Genomic DNA, 17,397 nt, shown 5'->3' with positions numbered 1-17,397 from the left:
GTGAGTGAGTGAGTGTGTGTGTGTGTGAGTGAGTGTGTGTGTAAGTGTGTGTGTCTGTGTGAGTGTGTGTCTGTGTGAGTGATTGTGTGTGTGTCTGTGTGAGTGTGTCTGGGTGAGTGAGTGAGTGTGTGTGTGAGTGAGTGAGTAAGTGTGTGCTTGTGTGTGTGTGTGTCTGGGTGAGTGAGTGAGTGTGTGTGTCTGGGTGTGTGAGTGAGTGTGTGTGTCTGGGTGTGTGAGTGAGTGTGTGTGTCTGGGTGTGTGAGTGAGTGTGTGTGTCTGGGTGTGTGAGTGAGTGTGTGTGTCTGGGTGTGTGAGTGAGTGTGTGTGTCTGGGTGTGTGAGTGAGTGTGTGTGTCTGGGTGTGTGAGTGAGTGTGTGTGTCTGGGTGTGTGAGTGAGTGTGTGTGTCTGGGTGTGTGAGTGAGTGTGTGTGTCTGGGTGTGTGAGTGAGTGTGTGTGTCTGGGTGTGTGAGTGAGTGTGTGTGTCTGGGTGTGTGAGTGAGTGTGTGTGTCTGGGTGTGTGAGTGTGAGAGAGTGTGTGAGTGTAAGTGTGTGTGTGTGTGTATGTGTGTGTGAGAGAGTGTGTCTGTCTGAGTGAGTGTCTGTGTGAGTGTGTGTGAGCACGCATGTGAGCGCGCATGTGGTTCCGAGTGTGTGTGTGTGTGTGTGTGTGTGTGTGTGAGTGTGAGAGAGGGTGTGTGAGTGAGTGAGTGAGTGAGTGAGTGAGTGAGTGAGTGAGTGAGTGAGTGAGTGAGTGAGTGAGTGAGTGAGTGAGTGAGTGAGTGAGTGAGTGAGTGAGTGAGTGAGTGAGTGAGTGAGTGAGTGAGTGAGTGTGTGTGTCTGTGTGTCTGTGTGAGTGATTGTGTGTGTGTCTGTGTGAGTGTGTCTGGGTGAGTGAGTGAGTGAGTGAGTGTGTGTCTGTGAGTGAGTGTGTGTGTGTGGGTGTGTGAGTGTGTGAGTGTGAGAGAGTGTGTGTGAGTGAATGTGAGTGTAAGTGTGTGTGTGTGTGTATGTGTGTGTGTGAGAGAGTGTGTCTGTCTGAGTGAGTGTCTGTGTGAGTGTGTGTGAGCACGCATGTGAGCGCGCATGTGGTTCCGAGTGTGTGTGTGCGGTTGTGAGTGTGTGTGCGCGGTTGTAAGTGTGTGTGTGTGCGCGTTACCAGCTCTGCAGCTCAGCAAACGTCTGCTTCATCTTCTTGATGGAGGAGTCCATCTCGTCTCTCACCACGAATCTGTAGCGTGACAGTGACGCCGCACATCGCTGCAGGTCCTTCACGGAGCGATCGACGTTTGGCCCTGAGAAGACAAGCATTTACAACACCAGATCTTCACACACGTGAACACACAAGCACTTTCAACAGCGCACGAGCCCCAAAACCTTCCGCCATCAGCTTCCCGCACAGAATAAAACATCTGGTACCAGTCAGAGGTTTGGACACACTTTTCACTAATGTACGTCTGTGTGTGCTCCTTCTCCACCAGCGTTTAGCCTCATGATGATGATGACAATGTTTGAGATGCATAAAATATGTCTTTTTCTGTCACAATTTTTGTCCAGCCTAAATTTAGAGTAGTACATACAGACATATTTATGTGAAATGCACAACTTTCCTTGGAATAAAAAAAAAGGATAATGTTGCTCTCATTTTCCATTCCCTTTTACAGCACAGACTAAAAGCCACACGACGTCAGTGAGAAGCAATCCTTTAACATTAATACAGCTTATAACTTTAAGCTTCAATCCTTTGTAAAACAAGCGATAGAATAAACCGCAGACAAGGCCAAACAGCTTTCAGTCATACAAATTTCAACACAGTCACTCATTTGAACAATTAAACAGGTTATATAATGATGAATGTTTTACATTAACTTGACTCCAGTGGACTCTCTCACAGCAGAGACTTTAAACATAAGACTTCAGGTTTTATGAAGGTAGATTTAAGACCATGTGATGAAAATTTAGGGAATAAATGGAATGGAAGTCAATATGTCAATAAGGTCTCTAACTGTAAGGCTGATGATACACGGGGCAACTTTAGGCAATGTTGCTGTCAGTGGGCAACCAGGTGAGACAAAGGGCCCACGACCGATCTAAAGTATCCAGAAAGAAGTTTGTTACCCATTCTCAATGGGAACATGCTCAAGAAACTGTGCTCAAAAAAGTTGTCCCATGTATCATCAGCCTAAATGTCTTTGCTGGCAACACTTCAGAGTTTGAAAATACTGTAATATTGTACACTGCATTGAAGTGCTGTTCCTCACCAGTATTTGTGCCCTATTTTCCAGTGCAAATGTCTAAAGATTCTGAAATCAAGATACATTTACTTGAGGAGCATAATGACAGAAGATATGGTCTTGTTTTATGAGAAACTGATCAAAATGAAGTGAGTTTATGTTAAAAACAAGAACAGATCTCAGAAAGCTCAGACTCTCTGCATTAAAGCTTCTGTCCGTCTCGAGCTGCAGCGCCCTCCTGTGGTCCAAACGAGTCTTTGAGTAGTAGAGTAATAGTACTTTCACTATTATACTTAAGCATTATTAATACTTCACTATTGTTACTGGAGTATCTGTACTTTACTTGAGTTCTGATAAACTGAAAAACTATTACATCTACTATAGAAAAAAAATACAGTTCAAGTGCAGAGTAAACGAGTCAGATGATAAAGAAACTCTTACCCATCTTTCGGCCGGCAGGACCTCGCTGCGCGTCGTCGGACGGAGCGGGCGCAGAGCTGGACACAGGCCTGGTTTGAGACTTGTTATTGGTTCTGTGATGGTTCTGTCGTGCTCCGTGATTGGTGCTGGGCTGAGGAACAGGGCTTGACGTGGACAGCACACCTCCACCTGCGGCAGAGGAAAGAAGGGCGGAGTTAAACCCCAATCACTGCTCAAAGCCTGCAGGCATCACCTGCGCTCAGACAACACACCTGTGGCCTCCAAAGCCTCAGGAGCGACGGTTTCCGAGTCGAGCTCCGCTGCGTCCAGAGAGGCGGAGTCCAGCTGCTCACTCAGAGAATCCAGCGAATCACCATCGGCCGCCGCTGAACCGTTGGCATGGAAACCATTAACGGGCTCCTGACCCTCGGCGTCCGGGGTCACTTCTGCCGGAGCCACATCAGCAGGAGCATCGCTTTGTGCTTTTGGCTTCTTTTTCTTCTTGGGCTGCGAGAGACAGACCGAACGCAAGCAGCAGTTATACCATAAACATATTAATTCTTCAACTTGTGTCACACACACACTCACTCACTCACACACACTTAAACTGCAAGTTTTGTTTACGGTTTTATTTCAGGAATATTATATATCATTGGAGAGTGAAGCTTGTTCCCTCACCTTCTTTTTCCCAGTGACATTCCACTCCTTAAGGATCTCCACAGCCCCGCCTAACACACACACAGGTTACAGTCACGTCACACTAGGGACACACACTGCCTCCTATGAGACCTACATGAGGGCACTGGGTGTGTTTGTTTTTTCCCTTTTCTTTGCCAGCTTCTACAGCTATATTAATAGTTTAGTTATTTTAAAGTAAAACTCAAAAAGATCATTGTTAATTATAAGATCATTTGATTTCATCATATAATCTGATGATAAGATCATTTCATTCTTTTCTAAAAACCTCAAATTTGGATGATGTGGTTTAAAGTCTTTTTTAAAAGTGTCTGTGTGTGTTTGTACCTTCCACAAACGCCTGCACCGCTCGATCCACGCTGTTCTCGAAGTGCTGCAGCACCAGAGCGATCTCATTATTGCTCTTGTTGGGAACCACGGCTCGCACGGCGTTTATCTGACGAGAGCCGAAACATTGAGTGAGTCGAGCCCGAGATTCACAGGAAAGCGTAAAAGCACTGACATAAAGAGCACAGCACCATCATTAACAGCCAGACAACGGAAGAAAAGCCATGTGTACCTTTTCCTTCATCTTCTCGAACGATCCTCCTTGAGACATGACCATTTTCAAGTGCGTGTCGAACACCACTCCTGACACATCTGGAGAAAGAGGAGGGAGGAGAGACAGAGATTTCCACGTGTTCAGTTCTGAAACTTGACTTCAACAGCACAGAAAGTCTTGGCAGAGGATCTCGGTTAAAGCTTTTCCCCAAAAATATGTAGGTCAAGAGAAGAGCCAGAGAGAGACAGCAGCAGAACGGGGAACGAGCGCACAGAGATCAGGACGTCCCGACCAAGATCTTAATGTCATTTAATGTGAAATCAACTTCCAATCTGACACGCTTCAAATACATAAAGGTGATTAAATAAATAAAAACTCACACACTAAATGAAGTCTTTAGAAACAGCTCTCATCACTAGCAGTAAAATATAATCACAGTTCCTCTTTAGAGTGGAGTAACAGCTGAACGTTCCGGCACAAAATAAAAACATTATTCAGTTTAGTGCAACATTACAGTACGCATCTACATTTGGTTCCCGTTTTGTAGTAATGCAAACCACTAAGCAACAGATAGTTACTGAAAGTCAAACTCTCGATTATCATACTGTATGTTAACAGAAATCAGCACAGGCCTGAGAAACAGACGAAGCGTTCACACTTTCTCTTACAGTATAATCAGATTGGTTTTCACATCTTTATATGTGGTTTAATTTATTTTTACGTTCGTTAGCAGTATGTTTGTCCTTTCCATCTCGAACTATACAGGGAGTCAGAATTACCATAATGACTCCTATAGTTCATGCTCGTTCCTTTGTAATATTTTCAGTTTTTACAGTCTCACACGAGTCTGTGAAGTGGCAAATGCTTATGGTTTCCCATAATTCCCTCTTCTGTGAGGCGATATCATGCTTCGAGAGCAGACCGTAAACAAACACTAAAACAACTCTGACACGAATGTGATTTCTGTCCACCATCCAGCACAGCTTAACGGTTCACTTCTGTCTGTGCTGCTGCAGGCTGCTTTACGAGACTAGAAAACAACAATACACAATCAGTCTGTGAATATGAGACAGCTCGCATAAGGACCATCATCTCTCTTCATTCAGAATCAGTGATCTGCAGATAACCTGATAACCGACCGCTGGTTTACTATACAGTCACTCTATCAGCAGGTTTCCAAGTGAATTACAAACAGCCACACCTACGACTCGCACAGGAATCTGTGACGCTGCTAAACGTCAGCTGCTCAGAGTCGCCCTACATCGGAATGACTGGATTTCCCTCTTAACTATGCTGCCTGGTGACTCTGCTGATGCGTTTGTTGTGGATTTCCCTCCGAGCAACATTCTTGAGAAGCTGTGAAACTGATAAGACGTGCAGCCGGTCAGAAACATCGGCCATAAAGACACGCGATGCAGCGAGGCGTGGTCTGACCGGGTCAAAGGCTTCTGAAGACGCCGGCCGCTCACGGTTTACACAGCGTTCTGCTGCTTCCAGCTCCTCACCCCGCCATCAGAGTTCAGCAATTTGCAAAGTCTTCATTTGCCAAACAAAACCAGAGACTGCAGAGCGAGCGACTCAACCGCATGGGAAGCGTTAAAGAAATGTCTCTTCAAACGCAGCCTAGTCTTTGACGTGATTTGTGTTTCTACCAAAGAGTAAAAGCCTCCCAAGATCAGCATCTGAGAGAATCAGCAGCTCATGACTGCTTTTTACTTGCTTGAGAAACTTAAAACGCAAAGCTACAAACTATTAACACAAATAACACTAACGGTGCTGTCGTGTTCTCAGGTATCCAACCACAGAGACAGAGTCATTCTGATTCTGAAAGAGACAAATATAACATCAAACTACTTCAATTACTGGCCGGCCCGTCATCAAAGCATCTGCTCCGGAATAACTCCGGAATAACTCCGGAATAACGACAGAATAACGACAGAATAACTTGGGCAGTAGTATATTTTTATTTAATGCCATGTCAGCATCTTTGGCTATTTTCATGGCAAAAACAATTTAAAAAAACACTAGTATAACAAATACAATAAAAAGCAGCAAACAAACAAGTTATATTACATAAGATTTTTTACATTAACATATGATAAAAATTCTAAACCTTTTTCTGGCAAAATTATACTAAGTACTCTTTAAGTGAGTTCACTTCATAAAAGAGTTTTCTACATACATTAAAAGCGGGACAGTCCAATAAAATAAGTTTGACAGAAAGAGGAATCATGCAGAACATGTATTGAGTAGGGTCTTCAGCTTTAAGCAAAAATGCATGAGTCAGTCTTGTATGACCTGTGTGACATCTGGTAAATACCACTCGATCAAATCTAGTTTTACAAGAGATTAAAAATCTGTTTGAAATTTCCGGATGCATTTGATTCATGAAAAAGACATGATTCAGATAGAACAGCTACAGTTACAAAATAAAGCAATAATCCCCGTGAAGCCGTGGTTTCTGCGAAGTGGAGTGCCTAACAACGCCCCTTAGCTGTTATAAATTCACTGTAAACCACGGCTTCACTGGGATTATTGCTTTTATAAAACGGTTATTCCATATACGTAGTAAGATTTCACAAAATAAAACAAAGCAAATAAAGTGTAATGATATTAATAAAAACAGTATTCTTCCACCAAACAACGTAATTCCTCAGGCCCGGTTTACACTAGTGCGTTTTCGTTTTAAAACGGCATTTTAGAATGAAAACGATCTCCGTTTACACTACACAACCGAAAGCGCATGTCACATGACCATTCATGCAGGTACAACCATAGATATGTATAGGTAGATTCCCTATTATTTAAATGGCAGACACGACATGCTTGGAGCGGGCGAATGGGGAATCTACCTTTACAGGGCTCGCAAAATCTCTACGTCTCGGGGCTATTGTGTTTTCCAGTTGGGCTACTAAAATGTATCACTGCCCTGCCCGACGGGCTACCTGTAAGTAATGTACTGTACTGTACTGTAATGTAGTGTACATGTAATGTACCCTGCCCGACGGGCTACCTTGAATCTTCCTTGACTACCTAATCCCTTCCTTGATTCGCGTCGCTTGTAGGGGTGAGACGGATCATAGTTTATCATTTACACGTGTCTTAGGGTTAGGCTTAGTCTTAGTCTTACCAATTTAAACATTCAAGCGTTTTAAACCATGCACATGAAGTATTCAGTTCGGTGCTCGCGCGCACATACAGAGCGGCGTTTCAGGCAGAGCACAAACACAGAATTAATTCCTCTTTCGCTCGAACGGACACATACACGCAAAATTATCTCAAAATAACTATCTCGGCAAGTATTTTCATGTCTTAAATGAATGTAAACAGTGGAGAAAGAAATCGCACATGCATCATTATATTGGATCCGTGCATTTCGTTTTCCGAAAAACGAGAATTCAGCTTAAATTTACGTTTTTTCGTTCATGGGTGGAAAAATGAATAAACAGCTTGAATATTCCATTTCTACATGTGGGCGTGAATTAAACGCCCCTTTCTGCTGATTGGTCAGCCGAAGATCAAACCGTGCCGTCATCAGTTCTTCTGCAGTATCACGCAGCAGAATAATAGTCCTCCGCTGCTGCAGTTGTACAGATTAATAACACATTTGATCAATTTCATATTTTTCATCAAACAAACAGACTAATGAATAGCTGGACACAACTGGTACCGGGGCAGAGTTTAGACAGGGCTTCTTCTGTGTAGACCAGCGGTTCTTAAAGTGATAGGGGGCCCGAGAAATAATTAGCTATAGCCTAAAGTATTTCCAGACTGTAAAGTCGCTTTTTTATCATGATACATAGGCCTACTGTGATTTATTCCAAAGTGACTTATATGATGCATTTAATGTAAAATAATCTAGACGGAGAAAAAAAACGAATACTAAAAGACGAGTATTCGCTGTGGCTGATGTTTGTGGCATGCGCCTAAAGATGCTCAAGGAGACCGAGATGCGCTAAAGCAGCGCATTCTGTTGTTCTCTTTATTTTTCAAAGGCATGACGCTTTGTAGTTATTTTGAAAGTAACGTTACAATTAAAATATACATTTTACCATACGACTATAAATATTAAGTTAGTATTAAGTTATTTCCTCTTAGTGTTTAAAATATTTATTTTGAAACAAATTAATTAAATTCTTAATTAAACAAACAGACTTACTGGGTGAGCAGGGTAGGCTATGACAGCTGTCATATCATACCCTGCCATGCCCAGCTGAAGCAAAGAATATAATTTATATCTACACAGAAGAAAGCCATGTCTAGACTCTGCCCTGGTATGAGTTGTGTCGAGCTATTCATTAGCCTGTTTGTTTGATGAAAAAAAGATTAAATGTAGTTGCGATAAATGGGTTATTAATCTGTACAGCTGCAGCAGTGGAGGACTATTATTCTGCTGCATGATACTGTGGAAGAACTGATGATGGCACTGGTTGATCTTCAGCTGACCAATCAGCACAAAGGGGCGTTTAATTCCCGCCCACGTGTAGAAATCAAATATTCAAGCTGTTTATTCATTTTCCCACCCATGAACGAAAAACTAAAATTTAAGCCGAATTCTCGTTTCTCATTTTTTGGGAAAAAAATTAAAAACGGAAAAGGAGCCGTTTTCTAATTTTTCTACTTTCAATATTAAATCAAAAAACGAATGATCGAATGATACACGGATTAGCATGTTTGTTTGGATCGTGATTAAAATACACAGGCAAAACTTAGTTTATTGCATGGAGAAATTTCTTTTATTTGTATTTATTTATTTGATGTGGGATTTGTTTTAAAATGTCAAGTTAGTATGTTGTTTGACATTTTAAATTTCACAAAGTAATGTGCAGCCTTCTGGTCTGAGAAATAACAAAAGGACACCTTTTTTAAAGTCTGTCTTAAATATCATTTTGTTAAAAAAGAAATTGTGAGAATTTTATTGTGAAATCAGTATCGTGAATATCATCACATATCATCACACACAGTGAATCGTTACATCCCTATATGCTACTAGTTTTTGCTGTGGTATCGTAGCAGTACATTTTTCTTAAAATAATAAGTGTTACTTAAATAATAAAGAAAAATGATCCGATATGTGACTCAAAATGTCTTATGATAATGTAATATAATCCGAACCGTGAGATTTGTGATCCGTAACTTGCACCCTTACTCTCTTCACTTGTTATTTGAAGAAAAAATACAATATCTTTTATTCGGGCTAGTTAAATTCATTTTTGGGCTACTAAAATCTGAAGAATGCCGGCCCGAAGGGCTACCAGGGATTTTGAAATTTTGCGAGCCCTGCTTTACAGATCTATAGGTACAACAATGAGCATACGGTTTACACGGTCATCAAAGATACGCAGAGAGCATGTGGGCAGCTACGCCATCGTTTCAAAAGTCTCTGTTTTGGTCGATATATATACGGTTTAGGTCGCAGATATATATACGGTTTAGGTCGCAGATATATATACGGTTTTGGTCGCAGATATATATACGGTTTTGGTCGATATATATACGGTTTTGGTCGCAGATATATATACGGTTTTGGTCGATATATATATGGTTTTGGTCGCAGATATATATACGGTTTTGGTCCGTTTACAGTGAAACGCAACCCCGGAGTTTTCAAACTAAAGTCTGCAGCATTTTCAAAAGTCTCCATTTTCGAGGGTCGAAACGCCGGAGTGGTGTAAACGAGAGGCATAACCGTAGCAAAAGTTATGCGTTTTAAAACGAAAATGCACTAGTGTAAACGGGGCCAGAAACAGTTGTGGTTGCTACAAAGTGGTTGCCGAGCAACACACAGACGTAAACAAAGGTGTGTGTTACTTTGTAGCGTCAATTACAACAGCTTCGAACGCGGCTCAGCCAATCAGAATCAAGCACCGGAACTCTCCGCTTTATAATAGATAGTATGTGCTTATTTAAACAAAGATTTAAAAACATCAGAGAATGACAGGAAAAAGTGCAAAAGCAGTTAAAACACACAGATCTACCGTGACATACTGTATGATATTTTACGGTCCTGTTCTTAAGTCCTACATTTAATATAACCGTCAATCGAGAAACGCTGCAGAGTGTAGAGTTCAGTGGAAAATATAACTTTTATTGAAATTGTGAGTGGGTTATAAACAGAAAGTGAGGAAAGAGTAGTGCCTTTATAATCACTCGTGTCGTTTCACTAACCTTCACCTGAAAACCTTCAGCGCTGCCATACATTAAAAGCTCAGCTTCAGAATAAGTAACTTACGGGGATAATACTAGCGCCTGCCAGTGATCATATGAACCGAATCGCTCACCTTTATAACCGCTCTTCCTCGCCATCCTCCTCCTCCTCCTCCTCAGTCACAGATCTACAGGAAGAGAGAACATCTGAAGTTTAACACCCGCCACTGCAATCAAGACCGTGATTAATTAAAACGGTTCAAATCTCAAAACAAGAACATTGAGATGAAGAAAACGGCACTGATGTAAACTGCTGCTGATTCATTGATGAAGTGCATCAGAGCCCGAAAGAAGCGGTGTAATATCTGTGTCAATGCATGTAAGCCACCTCTGAGCAGCATCACACCGTCTGTGTAAAGACAACTCAACAGTGCAAACATTATAATCTCTGGCATGTTTGGTTAGTCCGAACCAAGCCCAACTTAAACAGCACACACTAAGACGGAGTGTAAACAGTCCTGAAGGCTTACTCTGTGCTGAGAGTTTCAGTGGAGGCTCTCTCTCTGATCTACAGGATCCTCAAGTCTACTCCTACTTTACTGGCATGACAATGCATTGCCAAAGCACAGTGTTTACCCTGAATCTAGAACAGATAACCATTTATAAACCTCTCTCTCTCTCTCTCTCTCTGCGTCTCCCAGAAGCAACTAGGGTCGCGAGCTCGTTAGGAACAGAGTTGAGTGGAAGTTACGAACAGAGTTAGAACGATCCTCAGACGCTGAGCTCTCACTGAAGCGATCTGATTCCTCTGAAGCCCAACACAACGCGTCTCACGGAGTTAAACGGAGACAAGAGCGTTCCGCGGTGACGTTACCGGATCCGGTGTCACCGGCTGCTTTATGAGCCTTTAATCAGCAGACTGTCTCTCAGGAAACAGAAACCTAAACTATGCAAGCACGTACGCTCGGCTGACGCACACGCCCGTTCCCAGCGTCACGCGGCGTCAGCACACGCGCACCTGAGCAGGTGAAGCCGCATTCATCGCGCGCTGTGTTTAATGCTACCTGCCAGCGCTGTTTGCCAGAGAGGAGCCGCGCGTCTCAGTTACGCAATCGGAATCTTCCCGCTCCGCGCCTCAGAACCGGATCCGAGCCGCGTCCAAAAGAAGAGAGGCAGAACCGGAGCCGCTCAAAGCGTTGGAAGCGGGACCGAACCCCGGAGCGCGCTGAGGCGGCACTGCACACGTGACCCTGATGATTGACAGGTGTCAAACACTCGTCCAGCACGCGCAGATCACGGCTGTGGAGGATGCGCTTTACTCCGAAACCTGACTGTTTATGCAGCACCTCCCTCCCTCTCTCTGTGTGTGTGTGTGTGTGTGTGTGTCTCTCTCCCTCTCTGTGTGTGTGTGTGTGAGTGTCTGTGTGTGTGTGAGTGTCTGTGTGTGTGTGAGTGTCTGTGTGTGTGTGAGTGTCTGTGTGTGTGTGAGTGTCTGTGTGTGTGTGAGTGTCTGTGTGTGTGTGAGTGTCTGTGTGTGTGTGAGTGTCTGTGTGTGTGTGAGTGTCTGTGTGTGTGTGAGTGTCTGTGTGTGTGTGAGTGTCTGTGTGTGTGTGAGTGTCTGTGTGTGTGTGAGTGTCTGTGTGTGTGTGAGTGTCTGTGTGTGTGTGAGTGTCTGTGTGTGTGTGAGTGTCTGTGTGTGTGTGAGTGTCTGTGTGTGTGTGAGTGTCTGTGTGTGTGTGAGTGTCTGTGTGTGTGTGAGTGTCTGTGTGTGTGTGAGTGTCTGTGTGTGTGTGAGTGTCTGTGTGTGTGTGAGTGTCTGTGTGTGTGTGAGTGTCTGTGTGTGTGTGAGTGTCTGTGTGTGTGTGAGTGTCTGTGTGTGTGTGAGTGTCTGTGTGTGTGTGAGTGTCTGTGTGTGTGTGAGTGTCTGTGTGTGTGTGAGTGTCTGTGTGTGTGTGAGTGTCTGTGTGTGTGTGAGTGTCTGTGTGTGTGTGAGTGTCTGTGTGTGTGTGAGTGTCTGTGTGTGTGTGAGTGTCTGTGTGTGTGTGAGTGTCTGTGTGTGTGTGAGTGTCTGTGTGTGTGTGAGTGTCTGTGTGTGTGTGAGTGTCTGTGTGTGTGTGAGTGTCTGTGTGTGTGTGAGTGTCTGTGTGTGTGTGAGTGTCTGTGTGTGTGTGAGTGTCTGTGTGTGTGTGAGTGTCTGTGTGTGTGTGAGTGTCTGTGTGTGTGTGAGTGTCTGTGTGTGTGTGAGTGTCTGTGTGTGTGTGAGTGTCTGTGTGTGTGTGAGTGTCTGTGTGTGTGTGAGTGTCTGTGTGTGTGTGAGTGTCTGTGTGTGTGTGAGTGTCTGTGTGTGTGTGAGTGTCTGTGTGTGTGTGAGTGTCTGTGTGTGTGTGAGTGTCTGTGTGTGTGTGAGTGTCTGTGTGTGTGTGAGTGTCTGTGTGTGTGTGAGTGTCTGTGTGTGTGTGAGTGTCTGTGTGTGTGTGAGTGTCTGTGTGTGTGTGAGTGTCTGTGTGTGTGTGAGTGTCTGTGTGTGTGTGAGTGTCTGTGTGTGTGTGAGTGTCTGTGTGTGTGTGAGTGTCTGTGTGTGTGTGAGTGTCTGTGTGTGTGTGAGTGTCTGTGTGTGTGTGAGTGTCTGTGTGTGTGTGAGTGTCTGTGTGTGTGTGAGTGTCTGTGTGTGTGTGAGTGTCTGTGTGTGTGTGAGTGTCTGTGTGTGTGTGAGTGTCTGTGTGTGTGTGAGTGTCTGTGTGTGTGTGAGTGTCTGTGTGTGTGTGAGTGTCTGTGTGTGTGTGAGTGTCTGTGTGTGTGTGAGTGTCTGTGTGTGTGTGAGTGTCTGTGTGTGTGTGAGTGTCTGTGTGTGTGTGAGTGTCTGTGTGTGTGTGAGTGTCTGTGTGTGTGTGAGTGTCTGTGTGTGTGTGAGTGTCTGTGTGTGTGTGAGTGTCTGTGTGTGTGTGAGTGTCTGTGTGTGTGTGAGTGTCTGTGTGTGTGTGAGTGTCTGTGTGTGTGTGAGTGTCTGTGTGTGTGTGAGTGTCTGTGTGTGTGTGAGTGTCTGTGTGTGTGTGAGTGTCTGTGTGTGTGTGAGTGTCTGTGTGTGTGTGAGTGTCTGTGTGTGTGTGAGTGTCTGTGTGTGTGTGAGTGTCTGTGTGTGTGTGAGTGTCTGTGTGTGTGTGAGTGTCTGTGTGTGTGTGAGTGTCTGTGTGTGTGTGAGTGTCTGTGTGTGTGTGAGTGTCTGTGTGTGTGTGAGTGTCTGTGTGTGTGTGAGTGTCTGTGTGTGTGTGAGTGTCTGTGTGTGTGTGAGTGTCTGTGTGTGTGTGAGTGTCTGTGTGTGTGTGAGTGTCTGTGTGTGTGTGAGTGTCTGTGTGTGTGTGAGTGTCTGTGTGTGTGTGAGTGTCTGTGTGTGTGTGAGTGTCTGTGTGTGTGTGAGTGTCTGTGTGTGTGTGAGTGTCTGTGTGTGTGTGAGTGTCTGTGTGTGTGTGAGTGTCTGTGTGTGTGTGAGTGTCTGTGTGTGTGTGAGTGTCTGTGTGTGTGTGAGTGTCTGTGTGTGTGTGAGTGTCTGTGTGTGTGTGAGTGTCTGTGTGTGTGTGAGTGTCTGTGTGTGTGTGAGTGTCTGTGTGTGTGTGAGTGTCTGTGTGTGTGTGAGTGTCTGTGTGTGTGTGAGTGTCTGTGTGTGTGTGAGTGTCTGTGTGTGTGTGAGTGTCTGTGTGTGTGTGAGTGTCTGTGTGTGTGTGAGTGTCTGTGTGTGTGTGAGTGTCTGTGTGTGTGTGAGTGTCTGTGTGTGTGTGAGTGTCTGTGTGTGTGTGAGTGTCTGTGTGTGTGTGAGTGTCTGTGTGTGTGTGAGTGTCTGTGTGTGTGTGAGTGTCTGTGTGTGTGTGAGTGTCTGTGTGTGTGTGAGTGTCTGTGTGTGTGTGAGTGTCTGTGTGTGTGTGAGTGTCTGTGTGTGTGTGAGTGTCTGTGTGTGTGTGAGTGTCTGTGTGTGTGTGAGTGTCTGTGTGTGTGTGAGTGTCTGTGTGTGTGTGAGTGTCTGTGTGTGTGTGAGTGTCTGTGTGTGTGTGAGTGTCTGTGTGTGTGTGAGTGTCTGTGTGTGTGTGAGTGTCTGTGTGTGTGTGAGTGTCTGTGTGTGTGTGAGTGTCTGTGTGTGTGTGAGTGTCTGTGTGTGTGTGAGTGTCTGTGTGTGTGTGAGTGTCTGTGTGTGTGTGAGTGTCTGTGTGTGTGTGAGTGTCTGTGTGTGTGTGAGTGTCTGTGTGTGTGTGAGTGTCTGTGTGTGTGTGAGTGTCTGTGTGTGTGTGAGTGTCTGTGTGTGTGTGAGTGTCTGTGTGTGTGTGAGTGTCTGTGTGTGTGTGAGTGTCTGTGTGTGTGTGAGTGTCTGTGTGTGTGTGAGTGTCTGTGTGTGTGTGAGTGTCTGTGTGTGTGTGAGTGTCTGTGTGTGTGTGAGTGTCTGTGTGTGTGTGAGTGTCTGTGTGTGTGTGAGTGTCTGTGTGTGTGTGAGTGTCTGTGTGTGTGTGAGTGTCTGTGTGTGTGTGAGTGTCTGTGTGTGTGTGAGTGTCTGTGTGTGTGTGAGTGTCTGTGTGTGTGTGAGTGTCTGTGTGTGTGTGAGTGTCTGTGTGTGTGTGAGTGTCTGTGTGTGTGTGAGTGTCTGTGTGTGTGTGAGTGTCTGTGTGTGTGTGAGTGTCTGTGTGTGTGTGAGTGTCTGTGTGTGTGTGAGTGTCTGTGTGTGTGTGAGTGTCTGTGTGTGTGTGAGTGTCTGTGTGTGTGTGAGTGTCTGTGTGTGTGTGAGTGTCTGTGTGTGTGTGAGTGTCTGTGTGTGTGTGAGTGTCTGTGTGTGTGTGAGTGTCTGTGTGTGTGTGAGTGTCTGTGTGTGTGTGAGTGTCTGTGTGTGTGTGAGTGTCTGTGTGTGTGTGAGTGTCTGTGTGTGTGTGAGTGTCTGTGTGTGTGTGAGTGTCTGTGTGTGTGTGAGTGTCTGTGTGTGTGTGAGTGTCTGTGTGTGTGTGAGTGTCTGTGTGTGTGTGAGTGTCTGTGTGTGTGTGAGTGTCTGTGTGTGTGTGAGTGTCTGTGTGTGTGTGAGTGTCTGTGTGTGTGTGAGTGTCTGTGTGTGTGTGAGTGTCTGTGTGTGTGTGAGTGTCTGTGTGTGTGTGAGTGTCTGTGTGTGTGTGAGTGTCTGTGTGTGTGTGAGTGTCTGTGTGTGTGTGAGTGTCTGTGTGTGTGTGAGTGTCTGTGTGTGTGTGAGTGTCTGTGTGTGTGTGAGTGTCTGTGTGTGTGTGAGTGTCTGTGTGTGTGTGAGTGTCTGTGTGTGTGTGAGTGTCTGTGTGTGTGTGAGTGTCTGTGTGTGTGTGAGTGTCTGTGTGTGTGTGAGTGTCTGTGTGTGTGTGAGTGTCTGTGTGTGTGTGAGTGTCTGTGTGTGTGTGAGTGTCTGTGTGTGTGTGAGTGTCTGTGTGTGTGTGAGTGTCTGTGTGTGTGTGAGTGTCTGTGTGTGTGTGAGTGTCTGTGTGTGTGTGAGTGTCTGTGTGTGTGTGAGTGTCTGTGTGTGTGTGAGTGTCTGTGTGTGTGTGAGTGTCTGTGTGTGTGTGAGTGTCTGTGTGTGTGTGAGTGTCTGTGTGTGTGTGAGTGTCTGTGTGTGTGTGAGTGTCTGTGTGTGTGTGAGTGTCTGTGTGTGTGTGAGTGTCTGTGTGTGTGTGAGTGTCTGTGTGTGTGTGAGTGTCTGTGTGTGTGTGAGTGTCTGTGTGTGTGTGAGTGTCTGTGTGTGTGTGAGTGTCTGTGTGTGTGTGAGTGTCTGTGTGTGTGTGAGTGTCTGTGTGTGTGTGAGTGTCTGTGTGTGTGTGAGTGTCTGTGTGTGTGTGAGTGTCTGTGTGTGTGTGAGTGTCTGTGTGTGTGTGAGTGTCTGTGTGTGTGTGAGTGTCTGTGTGTGTGTGAGTGTCTGTGTGTGTGTGAGTGTCTGTGTGTGTGTGAGTGTCTGTGTGTGTGTGAGTGTCTGTGTGTGTGTGAGTGTCTGTGTGTGTGTGAGTGTCTGTGTGTGTGTGAGTGTCTGTGTGTGTGTGAGTGTCTGTGTGTGTGTGAGTGTCTGTGTGTGTGTGTGTGGGTGTCTCTCTCCCTCTCTGTGTGTCTCTCTCTCTCTCGGTGTGTGTGTGTGTGTGTGTCTCTCTCCCTCTCTGTGTGTCTCTCTCTCTCTCGGTGTGTGTGTGTGTGTGTGTCTCTCCCTCTCTGTGTGTGTGTGTGTCTCTCTCCCTCTCTCTCTCTCTCTCTGTGTGTGTGTGTGTCTCTCTCCCTCTCTCTCTCTCTCTCTGTGTGTGTGTGTGTCTCTCTCCCTCTCTCTCTCTCTCTCTGTGTGTGTGTGTGTCTCTCTCCCTCTCTCTCTCTCTCTCTGTGTGTGTGTGTGTCTCTCTCCCTCTCTCTCTCTCTCTCTGTGTGTGTGTGTGTCTCTCTCCCTCTCTCTCTCTCTCTCTGTGTGTGTGTGTGTCTCTCTCCCTCTCTCTCTCTCTCTCTGTGTGTGTGTGTGTCTCTCTCCCTCTCTCTCTCTCTCTCTGTGTGTGTGTGTGTCTCTCTCCCTCTCTCTCTCTCTCTCTGTGTGTGTGTGTGTCTCTCTCCCTCTCTCTCTCTCTCTCTGTGTGTGTGTGTGTCTCTCTCCCTCTCTCTCTCTCTCTCTGTGTGTGTGTGTGTCTCTCTCCCTCTCTCTCTCTCTCTCTGTGTGTGTGTGTGTCTCTCTCCCTCTCTCTCTCTCTCTCTGTGTGTGTGTGTGTCTCTCTCCCTCTCTCTCTCTCTCTCTGTGTGTGTGTGTGTCTCTCTCCCTCTCTCTCTCTCTCTCTGTGTGTGTGTGTGTCTCTCTCCCTCTCTCTCTCTCTCTCTGTGTGTGTGTGTGTCTCTCTCCCTCTCTCTCTCTCTCTCTGTGTGTGTGTGTGTCTCTCTCCCTCTCTCTCTCTCTCTCTGTGTGTGTGTGTGTCTCTCTCCCTCTCTCTCTCTCTCTCTGTGTGTGTGTGTGTCTCTCTCCCTCTCTCTCTCTCTCTCTGTGTGTGTGTGTGTCTCTCTCCCTCTCTCTCTCTCTCTCTGTGTGTGTGTGTGTCTCTCTCCCTCTCTCTCTCTCTCTCTGTGTGTGTGTGTGTCTCTCTCCCTCTCTCTCTCTCTCTCTGTGTGTGTGTGTGTCTCTCTCCCTCTCTCTCTCTCTCTCTGTGTGTGTGTGTGTCTCTCTCCCTCTCTCTCTCTCTCTCTGTGTGTGTGTGTGTCTCTCTCCCTCTCTCTCTCTCTCTCTGTGTGTGTGTGTGTCTCTCTCCCTCTCTCTCTCTCTCTCTGTGTGTGTGTGTGTCTCTCTCCCTCTCTCTCTCTCTCTCTGTGTGTGTGTGTGTCTCTCTCCCTCTCTCTCTCTCTCTCTGTGTGTGTGTGTG

The 17,397-nt window shown here is 45.5% G+C and overlaps 1 protein-coding gene across 2 annotated transcripts in view; it reads right to left on the bottom strand.

The window, feature by feature from the left end:
* The window catches only part of LOC107573793 (spermatogenesis-associated serine-rich protein 2-like), a 27,944-nt gene that overhangs the window by 8,826 nt on the left and 1,721 nt on the right, over positions 1 to 17,397 (bottom strand). Inside the window, exons 1-8 of one of the 2 annotated variants that reach the window (XM_016260238.1) lie at positions 11,101 to 11,367; positions 10,171 to 10,224; positions 3,908 to 3,987; positions 3,676 to 3,784; positions 3,331 to 3,380; positions 2,925 to 3,159; positions 2,674 to 2,841; positions 1,158 to 1,293 (exon numbers count right to left, since the gene is read on the bottom strand). In XM_016260238.1, coding sequence (XP_016115724.1) covers positions 1,158 to 1,293; positions 2,674 to 2,841; positions 2,925 to 3,159; positions 3,331 to 3,380; positions 3,676 to 3,784; positions 3,908 to 3,987; positions 10,171 to 10,195 — 803 coding nt within the window. In that variant the 5' untranslated portion in view covers positions 10,196 to 10,224; positions 11,101 to 11,367. Of the gene's footprint in view, positions 1 to 1,157; positions 1,294 to 2,673; positions 2,842 to 2,924; positions 3,160 to 3,330; positions 3,381 to 3,675; positions 3,785 to 3,907; positions 3,988 to 10,170; positions 10,225 to 11,100; positions 11,368 to 17,397 lie in introns of those variants that run through there. The other variant, XM_016260237.1, reaches the window with a different exon arrangement.

The sequence above is a fragment of the Sinocyclocheilus grahami genome, unplaced genomic scaffold (assembly GCF_001515645.1).
Source record: "Sinocyclocheilus grahami isolate Dianchi unplaced genomic scaffold, SAMN03320097.WGS_v1.1 scaffold2037.1, whole genome shotgun sequence".
NCBI classification, from domain to species: domain Eukaryota; kingdom Metazoa; phylum Chordata; class Actinopteri; order Cypriniformes; family Cyprinidae; genus Sinocyclocheilus; species Sinocyclocheilus grahami.
This window is presented reverse-complemented; position numbering and strand designations above follow the sequence as displayed.